The 27980-nt window shown below is 37.0% G+C and overlaps 1 protein-coding gene, 1 long non-coding RNA gene and 1 other non-coding gene across 10 annotated transcripts in view; 1 reads left to right on the forward strand and 2 right to left on the reverse strand.

Moving 5' to 3' along the window:
* Positions 1-27980, reverse strand: part of TTC3 (tetratricopeptide repeat domain 3) — a 127030-nt gene that overhangs the window by 42203 nt on the left and 56847 nt on the right. For 7 of the 8 annotated variants that reach the window (XM_049627860.1, XM_049627858.1, XM_049627863.1 and 4 more), the window contains 15 exons: positions 26703-26837; positions 25967-26047; positions 23457-23569; positions 20458-20578; positions 17906-18028; positions 17034-17135; positions 15389-15481; positions 14691-14755; positions 13524-13660; positions 11371-11697; positions 8785-9036; positions 5935-5981; positions 4729-4785; positions 4122-4195; positions 2469-2633 (listed from right to left, as the gene is read on the reverse strand). In XM_049627860.1, coding sequence (XP_049483817.1) covers positions 2469-2633; positions 4122-4195; positions 4729-4785; positions 5935-5981; positions 8785-9036; positions 11371-11697; positions 13524-13660; positions 14691-14755; positions 15389-15481; positions 17034-17135; positions 17906-18028; positions 20458-20578; positions 23457-23569; positions 25967-26047; positions 26703-26837 — 1892 coding nt within the window. The remainder of the gene's footprint in view (positions 1-2468; positions 2634-4121; positions 4196-4728; positions 4786-5934; positions 5982-8784; positions 9037-11370; positions 11698-13523; positions 13661-14690; positions 14756-15388; positions 15482-17033; positions 17136-17905; positions 18029-20457; positions 20579-23456; positions 23570-25966; positions 26048-26702; positions 26838-27980) is intronic. The other variant, XM_049627859.1, reaches the window with a different exon arrangement.
* Positions 1383-27300, forward strand: LOC125920741 (uncharacterized). The gene is made up of 4 exons (XR_007457176.1): positions 1383-1468; positions 10564-10715; positions 26440-26595; positions 26717-27300. It is a non-coding gene; the product is annotated as an uncharacterized LOC125920741 (long non-coding RNA).
* LOC125922159 (U6 spliceosomal RNA) lies at positions 22544-22649 on the reverse strand. The gene has a single exon (XR_007457597.1). It is a non-coding gene; the product is annotated as a U6 spliceosomal RNA (small nuclear RNA).

Consider the following 27980-nt stretch of genomic DNA (forward strand, 5'->3'; position numbering starts at 1 on the left):
CAGCCTATTTTCTTCCTCATAAAGTTGTTTAATTTCCTCCCACTTGTAACAGTAATAAATTCTTTAAGAAGCAAGGTCCTGACAATGACACAGTTTAGCTTCAGTTTCGGATGCTTGAAGCAAAGCCTACCATATTTTAAGAAATACTAGTGTAGTTTTATAGCTGTTTCCATGGGGTCATCCAGGAGTTTTCTGGAAATATGATATGCTCAGCATTTCAACTCTAAAGAAAAACCATAGGGGCGCCTGGGTGGCTCAGTCAGTTGGGTATCTGACTTTGGCTCAGGTCATGATCTCACGGTCAGTGAGTTCGAGCCCCGCATCGGGCTCTGTGCTGACGGCTCGGAGCCTAGAGCCTGCTTTGGATTCTGTGTCTCCCTCTCTCTCTGCCCCTCCCCACTCACGCTCTGTCTCTATCAAAAAATGAATAAACATTAAAAAAAATTTAAAGAAAAACCATAAAGAAGGGCCTGGGAGCATAACCAGACTGAAAAGGAAAGAAGCGACTGGGGAAAACAGAAGCAAGGACTAAACTATGGATGAGTAACAGGTTTTCTGCGAGAATAACCAGGTCTTAAATTAATTTCCTATTGCAGATCTTAACCCTCAATTTCTCTTCTTAAGGAAGGTAGCATGCACTACTTAGTAATACCAAGCTCAAAATGGTAACTGCTTGCTAGATTTTCCTGAACCCTTTACTCCATTATTTCATCTACCCTACTCAGACTCGTTGATTTCATATTCACATTTCAATCCCAAAGTAACAGCCAAAGTTATTTAAAAAGAAAAGTCTGTTTCTCTTGTATTATGTCAATGTCAGGAAGACAAGTCTCCCGTACAATACAGAGATACAAGGTCCTGTTACCTTTACTATCATTCCAGCAGAACACCTGTCACCTCAGCAGAAGTAATAATGGGATCCTGGTATCCTCATTACCCAATAAAAGGGCAACACTTCGACAAGCTACATTACTTGTCACTGGACTTAGGAGATGCTAAACAACAGCATCCATCAGCAAAAGAACAATGAGATCAAATAATAATAGGACTCCTTGTCAAATGTAGAACTCCCCCCTTATCCACAAGAGAGGTGTTCCACAACCCCGGGATGCCTGAAACCACAGATAGTACTGAGCCCTATACTATTTTTTCCTACACATATATACCTATGATAAAGTTTAAGTTATAAATTAGGTGCAATAAGAAATTAACAGCAATAACTAAAAATAAAATAGAACAGTTACAATAATATACTGTAATATAAGTTATGTGAATGTGGTCTCTCTCTCAAAATTTTATTGCACTATCCTCACTCAATTCTTGCAATGATAGGAGATAAAATGCCTCTGTGATGAGATGAAGTGAGGTGAGTGACACAGGCACTGTGACGTAACATTAGGCTACTACTGACCTTCTGACAACACGTCAGAAGGAGTATCATCTGCTTCCGGACTGCGGATGACCACAGGTAAGTGAAACCTCAGAAAGCGAAACCAAGGATAAGGGAGGAGTACTGTATACCCTGGAATTCATGATGAAAGATATGGCTGGAAACTTTTACAGTCCTATCAGCACATACCAGGGTCAGTTTCAGAGACAGAAAATATCTATATTAGCAGCTCAAACTGACAAAACCAATTATTAGTAGTATTCTGAATTTATTTATTTATTTTACTTACTTTACTTATCTATCTATCTATCTATCTATCTATCTACTTATAAAAGGTCCTGGCTGCCCTCAAGTACCAGAGCCTGGGTCCAGCCAGACCACTGTGGTTATTTTGTTTTTTAAATGTTTATTTATTTATTTATTTATTTATTTATTTTTTTCAACGTTTTTTATTTATTTTTGGGACAGAGAGAGACAGAGCATGAACGGGGGAGGGGCAGAGAGAGAGGGAGACACAGAATCATCGGAAACAGGCTCCAGGCTCCGAGCCATCAGCCCAGAGCCTGACGCGGGGCTCGAACTCACGGACCGCGAGATCGTGACCTGGCTGAAGTCGGACGCTTAACCGACTGCGCCACCCAGGCGCCCCATTTATTTATTTATTTTAAGAGGGAGGGTGGGAGGGAGAGAAAGGGGGAGAGAGAGGGAGTGAGAGAGGGCGAGAGAGTGGGGGGAGAGAGAATCTCAGACAGATTCTGTGCTGTCAGTGTAGAGCCCGATGTGGGGCTCCAATCATCTCAAGAATGGTGAGATCATGACCTGAGCTGAAAACCAAGAGTTGGGACACTCAACCAACAGAGCCATGCAGGTGCTCCAGGATTCTAAATTTAAAATTAAAAACCCTCAGTTAACTTTGTGCACTACACGACAAAAGCCATAAAAATACTTTCCTTCCCCACTTTGTAAGCCAATAAATGATTCCTTTAATAAGCAAAAGGGACACAAATTAAACAACCTGCAATCTTTAACTGGCAGCTTCAGTATGAAATAATACTAGTAGGAATGTTAAACTACTTACTCATACAGAGTTGAACATTTTTGTTTTGGGTTAATGTCCCACAGCTTCTTATTACGGACAACATATTCACTGCTGTGCTGTTCATAGATAGCTTCAAATTCTTCTACATCTTGCCGAAGGTGGTCAGGTACCACAAATGGGCCTGCAGAATTTGGATTGCGTCTGCTGATTAAAAAAAGAAATTTTTTTTGTGAGTCCTAAACTTTGAGATGACCCAGAATATTTAAATTAAAACAAAGATAGTAACATACGACTCAGCCTTACAATGCAAAAAAACACTACCAGATAATTAAATGCAGAAAAGTTACCCGTGTGTGTGTGTGTGTGTGTGTGTGTGTGTGTGTATACATTTATAAACCTCCAAGGAAGCACTTTTAACTAACTACTTACTCTTGATCCCAAGAACAAATTTTTTGAAACTCCTGGTTTTAAAAGTATCAATGTTATATTAATTGTAACTTGTTAAAGATTTTGTTATAACTGCTATTAATTTAAGCTAAAGTGAGATTGGAACCAGTAAAACACTTAACAAAAAGATTCTTTTGCTAAAGTGTACGATTTTGCATTCTAAAAAGATGTAGCAGTTTGTGAGTTCTAAAACAAGACTACCAGGTTTAATCCTGGCTCAGACATGTAGAAGCTTCAGGTTCTTAGGCACTCAACTACACTGTGCATGAATCCCCTTATCTGTAAAATGTACATGATAACAGTACTTATCTCCCAGGGTGAAGAGTATATTCAATGAGTTTGTATATGTAAAGCCCTGAGAATAGTACCTGGTACATAAGTTCTGTCTAAGTATGGACTATTACTATTTGAACTTAAAATAATTCCTCCATTTAAAGAATCCATGAAAATGTGCAAAAGCAGCTCTTATGACAACTCCTTTAAGAAATGTGGGGGCGCCTGGGTGGCTCAGTCGGTTGAGCGTCTGACTTCAGCTCGGGTCACGATCTCACAGTCTGTGAGTTCGAGCCCCGCGCTGACGGCTCAGAGCCTGGAGCCTGTTTCAGATTCTGTGTCTCCCTCTCTCTCTGACCCTCCCCCGTTCATGCTCTGTCTCTCTCTGTCTCAAAAATAAATAAACATTAAAAAAAAAAAAATTAAAAAAAAAAAAAGAAATGTGAAAAAAAAATGGGTTTCTGGTTCATAAAAGAATATGACAAAAAGGTCATTGCTACTCACTACTTTTACTTTTTCTTATGTCTACTTGTTTTCTGAAAACTCAGTTTCAACAACTAGATGCCACTGGAAATCATTCACATCTAAGACTGAACATCTAAAACATCTTCCTCTCTATTATAGCAAATATGCTAGTAATTATCAGTAGGAAATTCTCTTCACTGAACATTTTAAAGACTATTTCCTAAATCTTTCCCATAGCATCTTGCATATAGTAAGTTCCCAAACTTATCTGATGAATGTCATTAGCCCAATGATTTTAATGTTGTTTGCAGGAATTCTTAATGCTGACAAGCCATATTATAAAATCAACCAAGATGGATCACACTAGGCTGTCATAACAGATGCACATATTTAGATAGTGAAGTTAGAGAAATAAAACACAAGTTTAAATTATGTTAAATTAATACCACTTGCTAAGTTAATACACTTGAGTTAAAATTTGAAGCACACATTTTCAATTTTACTTACTTGTGGTCTTCACCTGAAGTGATAGTCTCATTATTTGGGGTTACTGAAGATGTTCCAGACCCCACTAACATAGGCTAGTTTAAAACACACAAAAATGAAAACAATTTTCTACCTTAAAATTCCATGAAAAAAAATTAGCATTAAAACAAATGAATGCTTATATAAATATGCATGCAAATTGCCAATATGTAAGACTTATCTAAATTTCCTTGTGAACAGGAACACATAGTAATAAAGTTTCAACACCCATAAATAGGCCCAACTTAACATTCAGGTAGCTTCCAATGCTCAAAAAAAACTCAAATGTCAAAGATAAAAAGCCAAGTTTTAGCAGAACTTACAAAGAGCTGCTCTAATCCTCCTCTAGTATCTGTTCACTGTCTCAACTCCTGCCCTCCTGAGCTCCCACATACATGACAGCCATGAAGAACCCCCCAGAAGATAAATAATGCCCTATATGGCTCATGGGCTTGGAGCAAATCTTTAAATCCTAAAAAAAGTCTTTCTCTATAAAGTACTTCAAAATATCCCCAAGAACTTGTTAATTCTAATTTATAAATTCAATTAACTATTTTAGACAAGAATTAATACCAAAAATACTCCATACCTTTGAATCTTTTGGCTTCTTTTTCTTGCCTTTATTTTTTATCTTGGCAGAATTAAACTGGAAAAATGGGGGAAAAAAACAATGAACACTCAAATAACAGCATGATGAAGCTCTGTATAAAGTATATACTGGTTTTAGCCACAAATTGAATATACACAAAATGCTGAACAAAAATAACACTTCATATGTTAGCCCTAGTGTTATGATTTATAATAGAAAATAAGAGAAAGCCTAATAATGACTGTTATAACTAAAATTGCTTCCAAAAATTTTTTAATGTTTTATTTCTCAGAGAGAGTGTGTGTGCGTGTGCACATGCAAAGGAGGGGCAGAGAGAGAGGGAGAGACAGAATCCCAAGCAGGCTCTGCACTGTCAGCCCAGAGCCCGATGCAGAGCTTGATCTCATGAACTGTGAGATCATAACCTGGGATGAAATTAAGAGTCGGATGCTTAACCGACTGAACCATCTCTTGGTCCAACATTTTAATAAGGTGTATGTTATTTCAAGTAATTAATCAGTCTTTTAGAGTAATTCCGATTATATGCTACCACCATTTCAATGACATTCCTTTTCTTAAGGTAATTTGGACACTCTACGCCTGGCCAACTCTGAGGCACAGTGGACTTAGAAGACGTTTAACTTCCCACTGGGTGTGTTAGTTGTGTTTCCATACTTAGCTGGGCAGTATTTCACAGGCAGATTAAGAAAAGTTTCAAGTACAGATGACCTGATCCTAAAAATCAGTAAATATGCATCTTTCTGTTTGAAAACTGCCACAACCTACTAAGAAAAACGACTCTGGAATTATTTTAACTTAACTTAGTTTGGAGCCATTCAAAACAAAGTCTCTTTGTTTTCCTTACAGAACAAAACATTAGAATTTTAATCATTACAGATAACTTTTCATTTTTAGGCAGGAGATGACTCAACTCCTTCCCTATTTCTGAGACTAACAATTATTAGTTGCGAAACTTTATGGACATTGTCTAATTTAAGCCTCTTGAATTTGCTGATTGCTGATTGTCACTCTAATTCCAAGAGGAAGACTGGCATCAACATTCTATAAATGAGTATATGTTAGCCAGAAATCCTCCATGTTTGGTTCTAGAATGCCACCTGTGACGTAAATAAACACTGGCCTGGGTACTCCTCTCTTCCTTTGGCTAACACAAATTAACACGTTGAAAGCAATCAAATAACCTACCGGCACATCACCACTGTCTTGTTTCCTTAATACAGTACAGCGGCTGTCTGTAGGAAAATACCAATAATTTGTGAGAAAATGAAATTTTTACACTGACAGCACACTAAAGCCTTAAAGAAAATCACCGCAGACACTACTATCATCAACTATATTTTGCTCCTTATTTTGCTTTGACACAAGTTTAGTTTAGAAACCAAGAGCAAATGGCCAATTAAATGGAAACCAACTACAAAGAATCACAAAATGTCAATCTAGTTCAGCATAATTTGAGTGCCTTCTAGATATCAAACTCCGTGCTAGGTGCTGTGAATACAAAGATGCAGAGAATAATCCCTGTCATAGATACGCTTGTATTCTAAGCTTATGTTGTACAAATACACAAGCAAGCAAATACGGGCAACCCAGAGTGCCAAGTGCCCCAATAAATACAATGGAAACAAAGCTGATGGAATAATACAGTTTTCAAGGATAAAGGCCCAATGACAGGCCAGGGAGGGCTCAGAGAGGGATGCAATATCAAAATGAGACTTGAAATAAACAAGCAAAGGGGCAGGACGTAGCTGGAGCAAATGCAGGAGCAAAGACATGAGGCAGGAAAAGTACGAGGAGGGTTTGTACACCTTCAAGAAGTGGGGTGTATGTACACAGGGCACATGGGGAGAGTGATGATAAATCACACAGATGGTGTGAATTTAATGTGTAGGCAAAACTAAGCAAGTGTTTAACAGAATTGTTACAGTTGTATGAAAGAGATGTTCCAGAAGAGTCACTAGTGGCAATATAAGAGGAAGATCTGTAGTGGGAAGATCTAAAGAACAGACACCAGTTTGGAGGCTACCAGCGTGGTCTAATCATGGAACGCTTATTAAGGTTCTGACCTAGGGAAGTGGAGATGGACAGGAGAGGAGAGATCAAAGATAAAGCTTACTGGAACGGGTGACAGACTAGATATGGGGTAATAGGGAAAAGGAAGAATCAAGACTTTTTTCAGGGTTTCCTGCGTAGATACAAGATATACAACAACGTTACTGAGATAAATTTAGGAAAAACAGGTCTCTAGGGATACAGTAAGTGGGTTCAGGCACACTGCTCTTAAGGGACCTTTTAGTTGTCTACAAAGAACTACCAACAGTAAAACAGTATGCAGAGTTCAGGAGACAGGCTGAAACTCTGAATTAGTGATAGGATTGGATGTTTTTATGTACAAGATCAGTGGATTCTGAAAAGTTTTAAGAAATATAATCATCCCTTTCAATGAAAAGAGACAAAATTGAAAACGTCTGGAGTAAGGGTGAGAAGCACAGCTCTTGGAGAGAAAATCTGTTGGGATGGCTAGTCATTTGGTTGGTGGCTTCTGACTCTATGACTAAAAGCAGAGGAACAGTCATAGTATATCTGGGGTACAGAACACAAGAATCAGAAAAAATGCACACAAAGAAAGAATTGTGTCCTTTTTAGTTATTTTGTTGTGTGATCCAAACATGCATCGGGTTTTGTAAGCTCAGTCCCCAGACAGTATTTTACTACCAGCAGCAGCAAACTGACGGCAATAAATTCAGGCTATCAAGAAGCACGTCACCTCCAGCCATGAAGCTGTGTCCTGGAAAAATAAGCCATCTATATTTGAATGTGCTCCTTCCTAAGACCCAGAACAAAAGCAAGCCTTTCAGTTCCTTATACGTATGAAATTTGTAATGTGTGATACTTCTGTACAAGGCTGGACTTTTTAATGCACTCTTTAAAACAAAGCATGAAATTTTAGGTCTAACTGCTGACAACATGTAAAGCAAATACTAAGGAATGCTGAGGGATTGGGGTGGGGTGGGAGATTATCATAAGACATACATGTAGTACCAAAGATAAGTTAAAATTAATATAGAATCTAAGAATATTAGAATTTTGAAGCAAAATGGGACCACACAGATCAATGGCTCTAAATCCTATCACTTCAATGATGAAGAAACTAAGATCCAAGGGAAACTAAGGAATTAACTACTAGTCCTCCTATTCTACCAAACTGGACTCCATGCCACACCCAAACAGGTGACCTGACTCCCTCCTCAACCCCATGTCTCTAATCCCAGGTGTCAACTTGGGAGGTGTCCAACTACCTCCCCGTTCACAGCTTGGACTCCAGTGCTGCACCAAGGGTTCGCCTTCCCCAGGAAGAGCACAAGGGCTTGATCCTCCATTTGAACCCCCAGCACTCTTTCTGATCCTCTCTTATTGAGATAACGGCCATATTATAGTTATTTGTATATTCATCTTACTCCCTTTTCGACAACATAAGGTCTTGAGGGCAGGGACTAGTATAAACATTTCTGAGTTCCTGGTTAACACCCAGCTCAGGCAGGGGCCTTGAAGAAGTAGTAAAAACAAAGTTTTTAATGAACTGAATCAGAGAAGAAGCTGGGCCATAACCTACTTTTCCTAACTCCCAATTCTAAGTTCTTCCCACTACAACAGATGTGCTATTTATAGATTCTGCAAACATCACCTCCTCTGCAGGGCAATGTTTTCTTGAATGTTAAACATCAAACCATTTACTAATAAATTCTGTCCACTTAATATGCAACCTTTGCCCTGATACTGTTAAAGTACCTAAAATGAGAACAGTATGGTACGTAGTCAGTATAATATACCCATCTGAGTATCTCTATAACACTTGGCTCAACAGAGTAAAAAGATTCTATGACAAAAAAAAAAATCATTATTCTTAATCACTAATTTGCCCACATAAGCTGGCTGTACCATAATTCTCACTATTTTTTTAAGTATTAAATAAGCTAGGTCCTTCGGAGATATTTTTCCTCCTTAGATATAACATAAACTAAAACTCAGTCTACATACCCATTATATCAAAGAATTCATCTAAAGCATTATGCAACGCTGGGAACTTGTCTCTGTGTTCTTCTAGCAGCCATATTAAACATCGTGCTTCCTTCAATGATGTCGGCTCACAGAAATAATCCAGTTGCTTTCCTTCTATAGAGGCTAGTTTATGACCGTATTTCTCATTCCAGAGAAAAGTCATGATGCTAAAATCAAGCTCCTTAAGAGATGCTCCATAACGAGAAAAAAAAGGTCCCGTGGCATCTAAACCTGTAATAAAAACAAAACCCAAATCAGAAAAAGGGAGAATCATTTACAGTAAAATCACACTCAGTCTTACTGAAAGCAGTTCAATTATAATTTGCTTACATTTTCAGTGAAAAATACTATTTGAACATAAACTTGTTCAAGCTATTTTGCATTTTAGAATACGACTTAACACTGATAGGCTAATGACAATCATTCTTCTCTATTAGTTGAATAAGATGGACCAAAAGCTTCTTACAAAATAGCTTGTATATTAAAAGTTTATAAAGTTATTTTTACTAGACTTAGGCAATGAAAGCAGGCATTAAATTCCTTTAAAAATATAACAACTTTTTCACTAATTCAAAATGATGTTCATCCTAATTAGTGCAAGCTAGCAAGATTTTACAGTGCTTTTCTATATATCTTTCACAGGAACAAAAAATCAGTAATATGCAAAAGCTTCCCAAATGCCTTTAAAACAGGACATGGGTAACCACCCCCACCCAATCCCTCCATCAATGGCTCCTTACCCTCCTCCAAAATCAGGACAGTCACTATTCCCACTGTTACTCCACTTGCTACCCAATCAGAGAAAGAAGTAGCTGCAAACTCGTACTGCTACTGAGGGAGGGGCGGTGAGCCCTGACCCTACCAACAGCCACCAAAAGGCAAAGGTTGGCTCTGTTCTGTCTTCCCACTCGCCTCTGATACAGCATGATCACCTCGTGTTGGCCATGGTTTATCAGTCAGCAAATGAAGCAGACTGCTGAGTCAAAATTACCTTGGATGGCGGTTTCTTCCAGATGAAATAGTTACCTTGCAGTGGTCATGATGCATGAAAAATGTGCTCACTGAAGGGAAGGCAAGAGATGGCTTCTAGTATTAAAATGTTAACCTCTTCCCACACCCTGCATGTGACCTGACCTCTCGTGTTAAATATGCACATGATGTGACTCCACAGTATAGACTTTTGTTGAGAAGTAAAATTCCAAGAATTGGAAATTACTTGCCTTAAATATATATGAGTTTTACATCAGGATTATAGTACAGCCTTACTTTAATTAACATGCCTGAAGTAATTTAAATAGAAACAATTTTAAATACTATGCATACATACTTATTAAAATGATACTTTAATCTACAGAATAAATGTGAATTATATCAAAAGGCCACATTAACATTTCCATCAGTGAACTATAAGGCTCAAATGCTCTAGTTTACCCAAAGCAACAATGGCAGGCACTCTTGCCCAGGTAAACATAACCAGAAAGCCTACTTCTCCTGAGCCTATCTTCCAAAGCAGATGAAAGTGAGAATAACATTGTAATTTATTATTTGATTGTTAGTAGATGCTAATGACAACCTGATCACTTAAGAGTGATTTTCTGGGACCAGAAACCCATGCAGACCTATGCTCAAAGTAGCAACACTTAGCTATCAACTATGTTGAGCTCGCTTCTATCCTACTTTGTTTCCACTGACAGAAATTTATCAATACACTCCCCAAACTCTAGAATTCTAACAGCTCCCTGTCCCTAAAAACTCCAGCAGATCCGTGTGACTTGCAGAGGCCTGGCAGGCTCACTCTTTGGACTGCCCTGCTACAGCTCCTACTGGCCTTGTATCCAACTGCTGCCAACGGAGTCATCTACCATTTGAGGCCAGTTGCCATCACGGTCACCAAGGTAAACAGTGCCCTGGTAGGTACCCAGAAAACTCTCAATCTAGTGTTAGACAACAACTCTATCTGCAGCTGCTTTCTGAGGTCCCCGCATGGCCTTGGGTTGCTTGCGGGGAGGAGAGGGTCTTCCTCAACCAAATTAGGAAAATCAGGAACAGTAGTAGCAGAGTTTTATAATCCTATGATTCAACCTCAGAGAATTTTTCTCATGATCTTTAGATACGGATTGCCCTCTGTGATCCTAAGCAATTAGTTCCATCCATTCTTTCCTCTAAGTTTTCTAAGGAATCTGTCTACAGAACTGCACGGTCCCAGAGGGCACTCGGACAGCTGCCTGGGGCGGGGGGGGGGGGGTGCTATTTACCCATGACTGTGCCTACTATTCACGTAGTTTACACATTTACAAATAGTAGCAAAATATAGGACTGGATTTTCTAAGTGACTGAACTTTCTTGTGTTTACACCTTTTGAAAAGGTAACTTATCTATAACCGTAATCTATCTGTAAAATAACCTAAATTGTGAATTGGGAGGAAACAGTACTTTTAACCAGACAAATTTGTGGTCCTACATTTAAAAAAATCATATATGATGACAGAAAAAAAGAGGGTTCAGAGGCAGATATATCCAGCCTTCCTACTAATAAACAGCAGCCCTCGAGTTCAGTGGCATTACCAAAGCTGTTCAGTTTCTGGATCCAGGCAGCTAATTTGGGCTCCACTTCTTTAAGCTCGCTCAAAACATGCAGAAATATCCTGGTCTTTACTCTATTCTTCTCTTGAATCAAGTGACGAATGACATAGTCCACCGCTTCATTTAGAAAATTTCTGCTAGAAAAACAGGTTGTGTAGTCTTCTGTGCTTAAAACCTTCCAAGAAAGCAATTCTTTGAGAAGCTTGGAAGTGTTCAGAATACCAGATTTTATCTTGTCAGCATACTGCTTTATGCACTGCAGAATTCTGTCATCAAGGAACTGGCAACTCTGAACATTGTCTACAGTTTCTAAGGATAAAGAAAAGTGGTCAGTTAAAGTAAGCAACGGGGCCAATTTGCAAAGATATAAACTGAGAAAGAAATAATATAACATTACATAATAACGTAAAGTACGGTTCAGAGGAATTCTTAATGTTTTAAATAAACTCAAGAAATTTGGAAAATAATTGCTTAGCAATATGTTTGAAAACACAGTCACATTAAACCAAACACATCAGAAGTTAAGTACTCCTTCACTCTGTACCACTCATGTAACATCGAAAAACTCAGTTCCTCCAAAATAGGGTTACTTTCCTCAACAATCCTAACCCAGCCTCATCAACATTTACATTCAATAACTATGTTTAATCACTAAGAATGCAAAGAGTGTTTTCTGGAGTTGAAGGGATCATTTATTCAGTTGAATTCAATTAATATTTGGTAGTTACTATTAGGTTTTTCATCTTATTATTGGATCCTAAATCACAGGATCCCATGGAGCTGTTGATTCCAAGCTGGAAAATTTCTCAGAAAATTTCTCAGAAGTTCATGTTCCCAACCCAGGCATCTCCCTTACAGAGGGCCATTTAGCCCCTTGAAGCATGCAAAATTAAAACACATTCACCAAAGACTTTTACAGTAGAAAAGATAATTTTGATTGGTGAAACATTAATGGAATACTAAATAAAACATAAAAACAAGAGGAAATATTTCATTTTGGGAACAGCCATCACAGTAGAAAACAAGAAAGATTAACTTCCTTCAGCTGAAAACTGAAAGTAGTCCTGGGGATGTAATGTACAGCATGGTGATTACAGTTAATAAGACTGGATTGCACATTTGAAAGTAGCTACTAGAAGAGTGGATCTTGAAAGTTCTAGTCATGAGAAAAAAATTTCTGTAACTATGTATGGTGATGGAAGTTAATAGGTCTATGGTGATCATTTTGCAATATATACAAATATGCCATATATACATCATGTTGTACACCTAAATACACCTAATACAATGTACACCTAATACAATGTTACATTATCTATTCCTCAATTTAAAAAAAAAACCTTAATTAAGAAAAAAACTTGGTGCCTGGGTGGCTCAGTTGGTTAAGCTTCAGACCCTTGGTTTCGGCTCTGGTCATAATCTCACAGTTTTATGAGCTCAAGTCCCACATTGGGTTCTGCGCTGACAGCACAGAGCCTGCTTGGGATTCTTCTTGTCTCCCTCCCTCTCTGTCCCACCCCCACTCGTGTTGTCTCTGTCTCTCTCAAAATAAATAAATCAACTTAAAAAAGTGTTTAAAAAGAAAAAAGTCTGAAAGTAAATATACTCACAGGAACAGTATAACAACTGAGACATTCCCATGTAGATCAGGGAATAATGACAAGATGAACGTAAAACAGAAGGCTGGGTTAGGTTATCTCTATCGATCTTTTATGAACAGTTTCTTTATTTGAACTCAACATTATTTCACATTCAACTAATTCCACATTCAGCTAATTCACATTCAACATTCACATATATCTGCACAGTGGGGTTCAGAGCATTGCTAAACACAGAATATGCATGTCAGCTATTATTTCCACCGTCACTTTGGAGATGAGGACATGGACACAGATTCTGCCCCATGTTAGTGTACCGCTATCCCTGCGTACTAGGATTTTGAATCCCTATGTACTGTTTCCAAATTCAGTGCTCTTTACACCAACTTCTCCCCATCTAGAGCAACACAAGAAAGTGACGGTATTAACATACTAACTGAACTCTTAATTTCAATTCGGTAGCAACACAATGCCCAGTAAGACGGACATATTAAGCAAGAATATATTATTCTCATCATGCCTTGGACTTCAGCATACCTTTCTGCTCTTCAGTTTTGGGCAGATTACTTTCCCTTAAGTCCTCTTCCATCCTTTCTTGTGCTAATTTTTTTGCTTCTTTTTTTTGGAGCTTTCTCTTCAATTTTTTGTCTTCTTTCAGTCTTAGCTTCTCTAGGCTGATAAGCATTTACAGTTAGTGGTAATCCACCTTTGTTATAAACTCAATTAACTAATTCCTTTGCCTATTACAGAAACCATTCTCCAAGCAGTAAGTTAGAATTTGCCCTTTGAATTTAGAACTTGGCCTGCATCTTCTGTTCAATACCAAAAACTGTTGACACATGTTCAGTTAAAATTAGGGTACTTGTGTCATGAAAACAAGAATTCAATGACTGAGTGATTTATAATTAAGGCTGGCACGTATAGGTTATACAAATGTTATTACCATGTATATAAGTTACTGCTTAGGGTAAACAGAAATAGTAAAAATTACTCGGTAAGAGAATGCATATGTACATTCATTTCAAAGAAAGATTCCACAGTAAAATATTATTTTCACATCCTAATGATAGCCCACAACATTGGAATTTGGTTGATATGGTTTACAAAGAATTCTCTTCAACAAATATTTCTGTTCATCTTTTCTTTTGCTTTTTCTTGGTCACAAACGATGAAAAAAAATCACTTCTTAGAATGGAAAACAAGAAGCAGGACCAAAAAGAAAAAGAAAAAGAAAAAGCATTGGAATTATTTGATCTAAACAACATATATATAGAGAAGTGAATAATTCTGACAGTATATTGAGTTTTTTCGGGTGAGAAATAGTCATTGGTTCAAAAATATTTGCTGAAGAGAGATAAAAAAAGAAAAATGCTTTTGGAATTAAAGTTTAAACAACTGAGAGCTAAGTGTATAATTTTTATCTAAATGCCAAATCTACTAATCAAACGTCATTTCACAGCATCAAATGTCATAATTTTACTTAAAATTCAAATAATGTTTCTTACTCAAGCTTTTGATATTTAACCATTCTAGGCTAGTTCTCTTTTCAAGTTTTAAATATCCACAAAATTCATTTAAACACCACTTACTTGGGTGTGTGTACACAGCCAATTTAAAACACAGCGTAATTCAGAAATCTGCATTTAACAGAATTACATTCTAATAGACATCATTAAACTACCAATTGATTGTTAAAAATCTTACCTAGAACATTTCTGTTTCAGAATAGGTCTTGGAGGAACCTTTTCTTTTATGACCTTGTGTTCAAACTTTAAATAAAACAAAGACATCCAAAATTTGTCTCATACTCCCATGACATAAAGCACAAAACCACAAGCAACAAGCATTTCAGAAGCACCCGCAATGTTCAATTTGATAGAGAACAGTGGTGATGCTCTGACCCAGACAAAAGCCCAGAAAATTTTAGCAAAACAATTTACTGAAAAGAGGAACAAAAGAGTAGACACACCTTAGGAAGCTTAAAAAAAATTCAGAGTGAGCAGATCAAATAAACTACAAATACCATTAGAACAACCCATAACCCTCCATATTGTGAAGTGAAAGGTAATCCTTCGAAACTCTTCCCCCTCCCTAAGAACCCCACCCTCGTTAATACCCAAAAGTTTACTGAGGATTAAGGAAACAAGATTATCAAAGAGCTCAAACTGTAAAACTGAAATGTCAAAAGTCTCCTCTTTTAGGAAATTAAAGAACGTGAGAATCCTTCATTGCAAAGGTATATTCTCACATCCTAAAATTTCCTATATTTTCTTAAATTAAATAACTTTTTTTTCCTGGAAAACACAAGACTGTACAACTTCTACAAACTTAAATCATATTTTAAAAGGTGTAAATGTTTTGATTAACAATTTGGTAATATTTTCCCTTTATTAGATACTTACTTCACATTTAACTTGACCACCACTGCTGAAAATGATAATCTTAGAAATGATTCCTTCACAGTCAGGGGTAAGACAAATTCCTTGCAGAAAATCCTATTTGATTAAAAAAACAAGTGCTATATCTCTGCATAAATCTATAGATGCATACCATTTTAATCATCAGAAATAGTCAAGATACATCAGAAACTTCCTTTAGGGAGGCACTGAAAGTCCCTGCCCATTGTCTTCCGACTTTCGGAGCCTCCCTTATAGAAGGAATATACTTCCAGCTGTAGGGCTGACCACATGACTTGCTTTGGTCAATGCAAGATGAGCTGACATAACGTACACTACGTCCACGAGAAAGCTTTAAGAAACACCAAATGGACTAGCTATTCCTCTTCACCCTCTGCCACAAGAACACGTTCCAGTCACTCTTCAACCGCATCTCAGAAACAATACAGCTACGTAGACTGGAGATGCTACAGCCCAACCCTGGCAACAGTTTGCACAACTTTAGGACAATCAATGTCAGCAAGAAATGAACTCTTCTTATTGTAAATTACGAGATATTTGCATTGTGTATTACTTTAATACATCCTAGTGAAAGAGGACTAATTGACAGAGTGTATTTCAACCCACAGGCATGGTTAAGACCACTAAGGGAGCATTGTGTAACTAGAGAAACTCAGTTAATGTAAGACACAGCAAAAGTGATTCAACGCCAACAGTTATTTGTTCATATCATTGTATCGTTACTTAACTATGTGAAACTGCATAAAATGTGAGCATTTATTTCTACCAAACTTGAATAATTCCTCACCGCACAAGCACCTTACTCTTTTCCCCAACAAGAACAGGGGATTACATGAGGCTAAGCAGTGTAGAAAATGTTTTTTTTTTTAAGTCAATAGCTTATACGAATCAGAAACAAATTCTATGAATGTAAATTAGATTACAAAACTGTGCCTTCTTTCAAAGTACACCTAGCTAATGGTAATTAACATTATAACCTTGCTAATTAAGAAAAAACACAAAAAGAAGTGGGAGTACCAAATTTAAGTTAATTGCTTAGTACAAATTATCTCATTACATTTTGGTAGAAAATAAAAAATCTGAAACCCCAATTCTACATCAGAATGTTAACATTAGACATTTAAATTTTTATTTTTAACCATAACATTCCCAATGTAAAAACTGGTTAAACAGTTTATTAAAGGTCTCTATGGTTATTGCCTTTATACCAGTATAAAGTAACAACAAAAACTGATTTTCTACTTTATCATTCAAATAATAATTTAAAACTTTTAGTTATGTTTAGAATGCACAGAAAGGGGTTGCCTGGATGGCTCAGTCAATTAGGTGCCCGACTTCGGCTCAGGTCATGATCTCACGGCTCTTGAGTTCAAGCCCTGCACTGGGCTCTATGCTCACAGCTCAGAGCCCCGAGCCTGCTTCAGATTCTGTCTCTCTTTATCTCTGTCCCTCTCTCCCTCGCACGCACGCATGCTCTCTCTCTCAAAAATAAATATTTTAAGAAATTAAAAAAAACAACAACACAGAAAGGAATTTATATTCACTTAAAGCTTTTTCTGAATATTCTCAGGGGAAAAAAATCAACATACAATAGACATACTAAAAGTTCCAAGCTATTTTGTGAACTTACCTTGTCAATTTTATCATTAAAAGTTGTTGTTTTCAATTTCTTCCAACAGTTCATGTGAAATTCTATTTTACAGTACTGGCAGCAGCTGATTCGTATAAAACCCTATGGGTTTAAAACAATTTTTAATATACATTTTAAAGATGTCTACACACACACACACTCTCCCTCACAATCACAACACACATATTAAGATAAAAGAGAGCTGTCTGCATTCACCTGGCAAACATAACTAGACATCACATTCTCTCCTAGGGAAGTACAATCTTTTTATACCCCAAAATGCCTAGTGCTAGAGACAGAGAACTTGACTGACATATTCATTTCCATAGCATATAGCTGCATTATTCTTTATAATACCAAATATTGTATAAACAGTATTCACCTGATCTACTAACCAGGAACAGTGGGCAGCTACTGTCTTGAATAAAGTAAGGCCAAGTAACCTTAAGTGCCAGATCTGGTTTCAGATTTAGGTCTCTACGAGTGAATTCAGTGGTCACAATGGCCCTTAGATTCTTAGGCTCAAATTTTGTAAGAAATTAGAATTGCAACAAATCAGAGGTAACAACCTCATTTTCTTTCCAGTGTTCCTAAAGAACATAAACAGTGGCTAGAAAGCTGAAATAGACTTAGCTAGCCTGCCTTCTCAGGTCACTCCCTGCCCTCAGAGTTTCTTTAGTGACTGGCTCTGGGTCCCTATGTGAGATGATATAGACCTAAGAAGTCCAGGGGATGGGGTAAAGACAAGAGACAAGACATAAAACTGCTGACAAGCCAGAGAACTTAGGTACCTCCAATTACAGAATCTGTTTTGAATCCATTTTAAGGCACAATTCTGCAAGTTACTGTCCTACCGTATGTTCATTATGTACCTTAAAGTCTGGATCAGTTATATATATCTGGATTTTAGAATATCCACGGCACTTCTGATAGCAACAAATGGCATCTGGCACTGGAGGGAACCTGCATTCTTCAATAAACTTCTCTAACAGCATCTAAAACAAAAATAAACAAAAATAATATTATAACAACACTATATATTATATTATATTATATTATATTATATTATATTATATTATATTATATATATTATATTATAACAACACATATATTATAACAACACTAATTTCTCAGTCCTTATGATTTCAATAACCTCTTGCCATCAAAACATTTTCAGCATAGGAATGACTAAATGTTTTTTAGCAAAGAATAAACTACATATAACTTTTAAAGTTTCTCCTTTCAGAAGGAGGCTGAGACATACCCAGAGATAGAGTCAGAAAAAAAAAAAAAGAAAAAGACTGAACAAAAGTTTCAGAATTTCAATGTCAGAATCAAAATCTTATCCTGTGTTATTATCATCAAGGCTCATTTTACAAGGTTAGCTCTTCAAGTGTACTTTAGGCATTCAGAGGGGGTCAGAGGAGGCAGAGTAACCCTGAGGAATCTCCCCTGCTCCTCCTTGCCAGAGGCACATCACCTGGGATCCTATCACCCTCAAGCATCTTGTGCATTCCCTGGAGAATTACCCCACTGCCACTGACGCCCCCAAGAGACCTGGGCCATGCTTCCAGTGTTGGCTTTCGTTATCAATAGCTCCTCTGTCTCCATCCCAATTTACTACAAAGAGAACATTCGATGATTTTTTTTTTCAACAGTTTCGTTGAGATATAATTCACATAGCATACAATCCACACGTTTAAAATGTATATGGCTCAGTGGCTTTCAGTATGTCCACAGGGTTGCACAACCACTGCCTCAGTCTAAAGTTAGAACGGATTTATCACCCAACCAAAAACCCCATCCCTCCCCATTTCCCCCTACTCCTCCAGCCCCTGGAACTACTGATCTACTTGCTGTCTCTAAATATAGATTTGCCTATTCTGGAAATTTTAGATGAATAGAATCCTAAAATATGCAATCTTTTGTGTCTGGCTTCCTTTACTTAGCATGTTTTCAAGGTTCATCCATGCGGTAGTACTTATCAGTACTTCATTACTCCTTATGGTCAAATAATACACAATTTTATGGGAGGACCACTATACAATTTTATGAATGGTTTATGAATGGTTTGGTTTAACTATTATTCATCAGTTGATGGACACTTGAGCTGTTTCCACTTTCTCACTATTATGAATAATATTGCTAATAAACATTTATGTACACATTTTTGTGAGAATATATGGTTTCCTTTCTCTGTATATCCCCAGAAGTGAAACTACTGGGTCATGTGGTTACTCTATCTTCAACCTACTGAGAAGCTGCCAGAGCATTTTACATGTCCCCCAGCAACGTATGGGGGTTCTGATTTCTCCACATCTTATAAACACTTGTCTTCCTTCTTGAATACAGCCATCCTAGTGTGTGAAGTACTATCTCACTATGGTTTTAATTTGCATTTCCCAGATTGCTAATGGTGTTGAACATGTCTCACATGCTTACTGGCTACCTGTAGAAATGTTTGGCAGATAGAGGTATTCAGATCCTTTGGCTACTTTTTATTATTTTTTTAAATTCCAGTATAATGGCTACTTTTAATTGGACTGTCTTTTTATTATTGAGTTGTAAGAGTTGACCCCTGCGCTTTTAAAAGCTTCAGCCAAAAGCCAAGTTCTGTACACACACCAAGTTCTCCACAAGTAAAGGCCTATTCTAGTCAATCCACACGTAACTTAGTCTTTTCAGAAGTAGCAAAGCATTCCATGCCTCTGGATAGGAGACTAAATTTATTTTCTAAGTCCTCAAGTACCATCTTAACAACTATAGTCACCACGATGAAACCATGATGCCATACCTTTCTCTAAGTATAACCAGTGAGTCATACTCCTTAATAACGCATGATCTCAGGGCACCTGGGTGGCTCAGCTGGTTAAGCATCTGATTCTTGGTTTCAGCTCAGGTCATGATCTCATGGCTTTGTGGGTTCCAGCCCCACACAGCCCAGAGCCTATTTGGGACTATATCTCTCTTCCTCTCACTCTGCCCCTCCCCCACTCACATGGTCTCTGTCTCTCTCAAAATAAGTAACTTAAAAAAAAATAATAATGCATACTCTCAAGTCAGAATGCCGAGATTCAAGTCCCAGCTCCACCATTTCCTAGCTGTTTAACCTGGAGATCATCATTTAACCTCCCTAACTTAATCTACAGTAAAATAAGAATATTCCTAGTACTCATCTTGTAGGGTTGCTGTACAGATTAAAGGTATGATAAATGCAAGTTGTGTGACCGGCACATAGGAAACAGTTAACAGATGTTAGTGATTCTCACTAGTCTTTAAAGGGGAAATACATGTGGGGATGCTGAGGACAGGGTGTCCCTACCTTTTTGTCTCCTGATACCTGGGTCAGTCAGTGCAAATTAGTTTTTGCAGTTAGAAGCTCTTTAGAGTTAGTTAGAAGTTCTCTGCAAAAATCAATGGTTACCTGTATTTTCCCTGGCTGAGTCTCTTCAATAATCACATTACTTGTGGGCCAAGTTAACACTCCAGGAAGGCGACAAATCAAGGTTCTTGCTTTCTCAAAATGATTAAGAGCTTCTAGAAATCTAAAGTCAGAATTATGAAGAAAGAAGATATTAAAGCTGTGATAAGAATTTTCATTCCCCACAATAAAAGTCACAGAGATTTCAAGTTTACTAAGAATACATCTGATAAATCACTGTAGAGAAATATTCAATACAACCTATATTTTCTTTAAAAAACACAGGCATGTTGAATCACTATTATTGTACACCTGAAACTAATATAATACTATAGGTTAACTAACTGGAATTAAAATAAAAACTTTTTAAAAAAGCATTATCATTGCTTACTATAAAAGTAATATAAATTAAAACACAAATCTGCCTGGACACTGGCTTTATTGTGGTAGGTGCACACTAGTCCTTTTAAAGTTGTAATTTATTATTTAAAGTTTCCAACAATTAGGAGTGCCTGGGTGGTTCAGTCGGTTAAGTGTCCAACTTCAGCTCAGGTCATGATCGCACAGTTCGTGAGTTCAAGCACCATGCTGGGCTCTGTGCTGACAGCTCAGAGTCTGGAGCCTGCTTTGGATTCTGTGTCTCTCTCTCTCTCTCTCTCAAAAATGAATAAGCATTAAAAAAAATTTTTTTTTAAGTTTCCAACAATTAAAACAGAAAACTGAACAATTTGGTTGTTCCATTTTTATTTGTTTTATTTACTAATAAGTTAGATTCCTGTAGAGAAATGGCAACCCTTCAATTAAATTAATCAATCATACTTTTTTTTTAACTCTATTAGGACATCTATAGTAAAAATCGCTCTTCTGAAAAAATTCTAAAGAGACTGTGTATGCTAGACATCTTCAACCATAAAGCAGTATTTTAAAAGAACAAATGTGTATGTAAACTTTTAACTATATGAAATGTTTTAGTTATGGTTTATGTTTTTAAAAAATGTCAATCGATTTCCATAGTCCATTCAGCAAAAGAATACTAAAATACTGGATTATAAAGTTAACCAAGTCTTTATAATTCTCTTGAGACTAGAGAAGAAAGTTTTCCTGCTTTCTCAAATCTTGAAATGATTGCCCAATTTAAGAACCTTTTTTTTGCCTATGGGGAAGAAAAATTCACCTGCAGAAAATTCACCATCCACCGTAAGACAGTTCACAGAACTTTTACCAGAAACTGCATATCACAACAGCAAACAACCAGCATATTAGACATTGAACCCCACACCAGATTATTTTGAAATCAAAATGTAAATGCTTTTCAAAATAGCAAAGACTTTATCATTTATCATAATTCCCATGATATTACACATTACGATCTATTCCTAGATCTTGTGAATAACTGCATATGACCGCTGCATTAAAAAGGGTATATCCTAAAGGCACCTGGGTGGCTCAGTTGGCTAAGTGTCTGACTCTTGATTTTGGCTTCAGGTCCTGATCTCACGGTTTGTGAGATCTAGACCCGTGTCAGGCTCTATGCTGCCAGCACAGAGCCTGCTAGGGATTTCTCTCTCCCTCTCTCTGCCCCTCCCCTGCTCATGTTCTCTCTCTCTCAAAAAAAAAAATAACTAAATAAACAAACTTAAAAAATAAAAATAAAAAGGGTATATCCTAAACAATTTATGCTAAACTTTGAAATTAACTTCACTTGCTATTACTACACAGATGATTGCTAAACCCTCACTTCCCCTCCCTCTACCTGATTCTTAATATAAATCGGCCTGGTCACAGGAACTTAACTTTGGTAAGTTAAAGAGCTTTCTTTAATCTTTAAAAATATATAAAAGAAGTCCTAAGCACACTCCCAGAGTGGGCTTCCAAGAGTACCAAAGGCCTGATAAAATTTCCCCTAAAAAGACAGATTAAAATTTAAGAATTAAAAGCTATGAATGATATCCAATTAGTCAACAATTATTTCTTCATAAAGTAATCTAACATACCTACGATTATATTGAGTGCAAGTGTAGAACAGGAGATTTTGGGTTTTCTTTTTGTTACTGTTATTTTACAGTTAATTATACTGCTTTATTGTGCCAAAAATATGGAACACTTCACAAATTTGTGTGCATCCTTGTGCAGGGGCCATGCTAATCTTCTCTGTATCATTCCAATTTTAGCCTATGTGCTGTGCAAGCAAGTACTGAACAGAGAGCTTTTTTAAAGCCCAATGCATAATCCTATTCCCAAAGGGTCATATAGCAATTTGGGAAGATAAGATATGAAACATTTGGAGAACAACTACATATTAAACTTTGAGTATGGATTCCAACTATAGGGACAGCTGGGTGGCTCAGTTGGTTGAGCGTCCAAAGACTTGGTTCCAGTTCAGGTCATGATCTCACAGTTTGTGGGTTTGAGTCCCCAGTCAGGCTCTGAGCTGACAGCATGGAGCCTGCTTGGGATTCTCTCTCTCCCTCTCTCCCCCACTCACACTCTATCTCTCTCAAAATAAATAAACTTAAAACAAAAAAATGATTCCAACTATAGAGTAAGTTCAGAGAACAAATTTTTATTTCTAACTCATGATGTCTTTGAACAGATGTATATCTCATATTAAAACCATATTTATACGGGTTTTTGGTGGAAATAGGTATTTTGGTAACCAAAAAATCATATAATCAGACTTACATAGCATTAACTTATATCAATTCAGTCACCATTTGTAAGTGACATATACTAACAGAAAAAATATACAATCTTTTGTGTCACAATACCTTATTCCAAACGTTCTTATAAGATTCAAAAAAAGGAAGCATTAGGTGAACTGACTGGTCATACTCAATTAATAATTAATATTGATATAGAAATGCTGCTCCTCCAAGCAAACACAATTATGATAGTATGCCACAGAGAAAATAACAATGTAATTCCAGAAAAGAGACCACCACCGCCTTAGACTTCAAATGAGTTATCCACCCTGAGCACAAAAAAGTACAATTCCTACTAACCTGTTCTTTTTCAAATATACTTTTCCAATTCCACAGTAGGCCAAGCAATCAAGTCCCTCATTGGGATAGTGTTCAATCATCCTCTTAAACTGGTTTTCAGCTTCAGATAATTCCTTCAGTAGCAATAAAAATAATGATCATTTAACACTACAAAAGAAAGACTAGAACAGATTTTATCTGAAGGTTGATTCTTTTTGTGTAGTATTACAAACTGTATATCCAAAAATTTCTATGGCAAAATCACGCCTTCGGCATTTTATTTTCTTAGCAAACATATAAATTTTGATCATAGGATACTCAGAGACACAACCAAAGTGATCCAGCTTCAGAATGAAACATGGGTGCGGGACACATCAGACAACCAACCAAATGAGCATTTACTAACACACACACAGAGGGCCCAGTATGTGCTGGCTAAAACTAAAAGGTATGAATTCATGGTATAAAGACTGACTAGATGCAAACACACCATGACCTATCTCCTAGTAAGTGCTGCTCCGTTGGCACTCCAATGATGTTACCACAATGTTTTGTGGCATAAGAAAGATAAATACTCAGTCTTAAAAATAGCAAAAGCTTTACAGAACTTAGAGTACATTCTTCTGAAAATTCCCAACAATGGAAAACTTCTATGCTTTGAATTTTGTTTTTGAAAAAATCCAAAAGACACTTAGCTCAAGGCAGTCCTGGTAACCCCATTGTGGGTGAAAAAGGAAATGTCACTACAAAATGGGATTTCATTAAAGCTTTGAGGCCAGTTCCAAAGGAGGCATTCCAAAAATGTTTTAAGCAAGAGCTCTCCTGGAGTAAATACGCTGCTTACTTCTGGGGCTACCCTGAGTGATGATATTCTTTTAAATGTCCAAGTTCTACCATGTCTGGTTTGTTTTTTTAAATCAGTCTCATTAATTCAAAGTAAATCACAAATGTAGTGAACTATTTCTTCAATTTTGATAAAGCAAAACATGGTTAAGATATTATCACTCTGCCAAGAATAGAAGAACTGAGATCATAAAGTCCTATCTCCAACAATCTATTAGAAAATAGAATTAGACAGGCCTTAATACAAGATATTCATCTGTCACATCAAGAACAAGGAAAGAAGGCAGGGTGCCTGGGTGTCCGACTCTTGATTTCAGCTCAGGTCATGATCTGTCTGTGAGTTCGAGCTCCACGTCAGGCTCTGAGCTGACAGTGTAGAGCCTGCTTGAAAGTCTCTCTGCCACTCCCCTACCCTCAATCAATCTCTCTCTCAAAAATAAACATTAAAAACAAAACAAAAATAATAAGGAAACAAGCATGTAACAAGGAAAATGAACCTCAGACAGTGGACCACTGTGAGAGTGGAACATAAAAGATGACTTGATCCTTATTAGGTAGCAGGCAGGGCTTCACTCAGCCAAGGAAGCTTGGAAACCAAGTTGATAGAAAGGATATATTATACCTGAGGTAATTCTACAGCAATTTTGAAATTTTGGCTTTTATTGAAAACTAAAAACCATGGAAAGCAAAGTACAGTTGACTCTTGAAAAACGCAGAGGTCATAAGTGTCCCATGCAATTGAAAATCCAAGTGTAACTTTTGATTCCCCAAAAACCTAATTACTAAGTTTACTGTTGACTGGAAGCCTTGCCTATAACATAAACCACTGATCAACATGTATTTTGTATGTTATATGTGTTATATACTGCATCCTTATAATAAAGTAAGCTACAGAAAAGAAAATCATAAGAGAAAATATATTCACAGTACTATACTATATTTTTCAAAAAAATCCACGTGTAAGTGGACCCATGCAGTTCAAACCCATGTTGTTCAAGAGTCAACTGTATAATGCTGTGTGCACTGCAGTTAAGGAAACTTTGCAGGAGAGCACTGAAGGACCATGAGTAATGAAAACCATGTGTGCTCACACCTATACACTGATTCTATGTGCTTAAGGGAAGCTTGTGCTCCAGAAGATAATAAAATACCCAAATACTTAGTAGCCAGAACTAAAAGAACTTAACACAAAGTTGAACTCTCCTTTCTTAATCTCCCCAAGGCCATTCCTTCCTTCCATCACTAAATGCAACCATTATCTCAAACTTGATGTAGGGCTAGCCAGTGTTTTTTTACCTTTACAAAAGGCAGAGATAGTCATAAACAATATCTACTATTGTTGCACAAGTTTTCCAAACTGTACATAAGTGGTTATCACAATGTTTGTCATGTTCTCTAACTTGTCTTTTTCACTCAACATGTTTCTGAAATCTGTAACGATATAGTAGGTGCTTTACTTTTTATACAAGTAAAAAGTAAATTTCTACTGGTCGTCTGGCATAGCTTTTTTCTAACGGGATCACAAACTAATTTTTCTTAAAAAAAACAAAAACCACAAACAGGTATTTCAGAAAAAAAATATCAAGCAAGTACACAGAAAGAAATAAACCAAAGTGGCAAAACTATTTTTCACATATCTTCTAAAATGGCATATTTTAACTGTTTATCATCTCTGTTACAAATCTTACCTCCGGCTGTCCTATCCCAAGGAGAGAAATAGCAAGTCCGTAGACTACTAAGACATAGTTAATCATGGCCAGGTTCAATTGCTGTCAAGAAAAATGCTCCAGTTAAAAATTTGAACATAATTTTGCCTAATCTGCACAAACCTGGTAGCCACAATAGAAAAAAAATGTAATAAAATCTCACTAACTGCTATGATTGGGATAAGACCAAACAGAAATAAAAAATATATTTTGCAAAGATGTGCAGTTATACTGAAATCAAGTATTTAAGACGCAGAACCATTATCTCAGAGTTCCTTGAAGGCATGGTTTGTGACAGATTAGAATAACTGAAACCATACTGTTTTGCATATAAATGGGTACTAGTGACAGATTAAGACATTTTCCTCTCTTATAATCTTGCATAAACTATTCACCTAGCTAATTCTTTCTGGATGAAAAGATGTGACTAACGTGAGTCCAAAACCTGGATTTAGTGCTTTTGCAGGAGGAGAAGCCAAGCGTTCTAATGAGCACCAAGTAGAGAGCAAGGAGAGAGTCTAAACCCAGGAGGTATGATGTGTGCAACCATAATGGCTGAATCGGAGCATGACTGGCTTCTCACAACCTGGAGCAGATTCAGGCAATCTCAGGTGGGTCTAAGGTACAGTAATACAATGACCTTAAAGCCTTCGTTCTCATCTACATTCACTTGAAATGCTCCTGCATTGATGAGCCAGTTATAAGACAGAAATTTTACCTTTATTTTTTGAGGATCTAGACCATTGAGCAACTCCGTGAAGGCCTGTGCGGCACTGCGACAGCGCTGCTCGAGCAAAGCCGTGTAACCATCCTGGATTAAGCTTCTCAGCATTTTCATTATATTAGCAAAATCCTGTAAAAGAAGAAATTCTACTTCAGTAATCCAGAGCTATATGCGTTCCGTCTGAAACTTAAGATGCCAAAGTTCATCATAGGGCATTTATATTTTACAACTGATCATAAACCCCCAAAGTTATGCTTTATGCATTATACTTTCTCTACATGGCACCTTTAAAGCAAAAACCTAAAGGTACTACTTCACCATCTTATTTTCAATACTCCTACTGCTGCTGACAGGAAAGGGTGGTTCATTTTACACTGTATGGTTCTAAGCCTTGCTCACTTCTCCAGACCAAACAGACAGCATTCAGAAGTTTTAACAGCACAAATGGAGAATACCAGCCACCAATTTAAGTAACTGTTTGGCTGGCACTAGAATTAGACAAATAAGAACAAGAAATCAATTTTCTGATCACTATCAGACTTTAACAACTGCCCTCGTGCTCTGGAATTAAACCTTAATTCTTAGCAAGAAATGGCTATTTCAATCTTTGGCTCTGCTTCTGCCTAACATGTGCTTGAACAGAACTCAATAAAATTATCAGGAGAGATTTGGTTAAATGCAAAGGGAAGAGCATAAGAATTAAAAAAATAAAAGTACTATAAATACAAATGTACCTTGAAATAAAGTGAGAAAAAATGGTACCTTTAGATATATATGTGAACATACATCATAGAAGCTGAATTCAAGTTTTAGTTACATGGCAATAGCTGTCACAAAAGTTCCATAAAAACTAGAGAGACAAGACTACAAGGTTAAGCCTAGACTTCCTCACTCCTTGACATACACGTGCACACCACTGAGGAAAGCAGAAGATGCAAATACGTGTGCAATATTCCTCACTGTTCCTAACAGTAAAGATCCAAAAGGAGGCCCACTGCACAAAGCACAAAGGGAAGAGCAGTTTGGTCACAATTAACAAAAGCTGCCTACTGGCTTTCGTCCAAGGAGAACTTTCCCCCAGAATACACACGGAACAGAGAAGCTCTCACATAAACTTCGTATTTGCTACAGTATTTAATAAAAGCTCGAGGACAGCTACATTTATGTTGATATGAATTTTATTTTATTATTTTTTTAATGTTTACTTTTTTTTGAGAGAGAGAGAAAGTACAAGAGGGGGAGGGACAGAGAGAGAGGAAGACACAGAATCTG

Source organism: Panthera uncia, chromosome C2 (assembly GCF_023721935.1).
Source record: "Panthera uncia isolate 11264 chromosome C2, Puncia_PCG_1.0, whole genome shotgun sequence".
NCBI classification, from domain to species: Eukaryota; Metazoa; Chordata; class Mammalia; order Carnivora; family Felidae; genus Panthera; species Panthera uncia.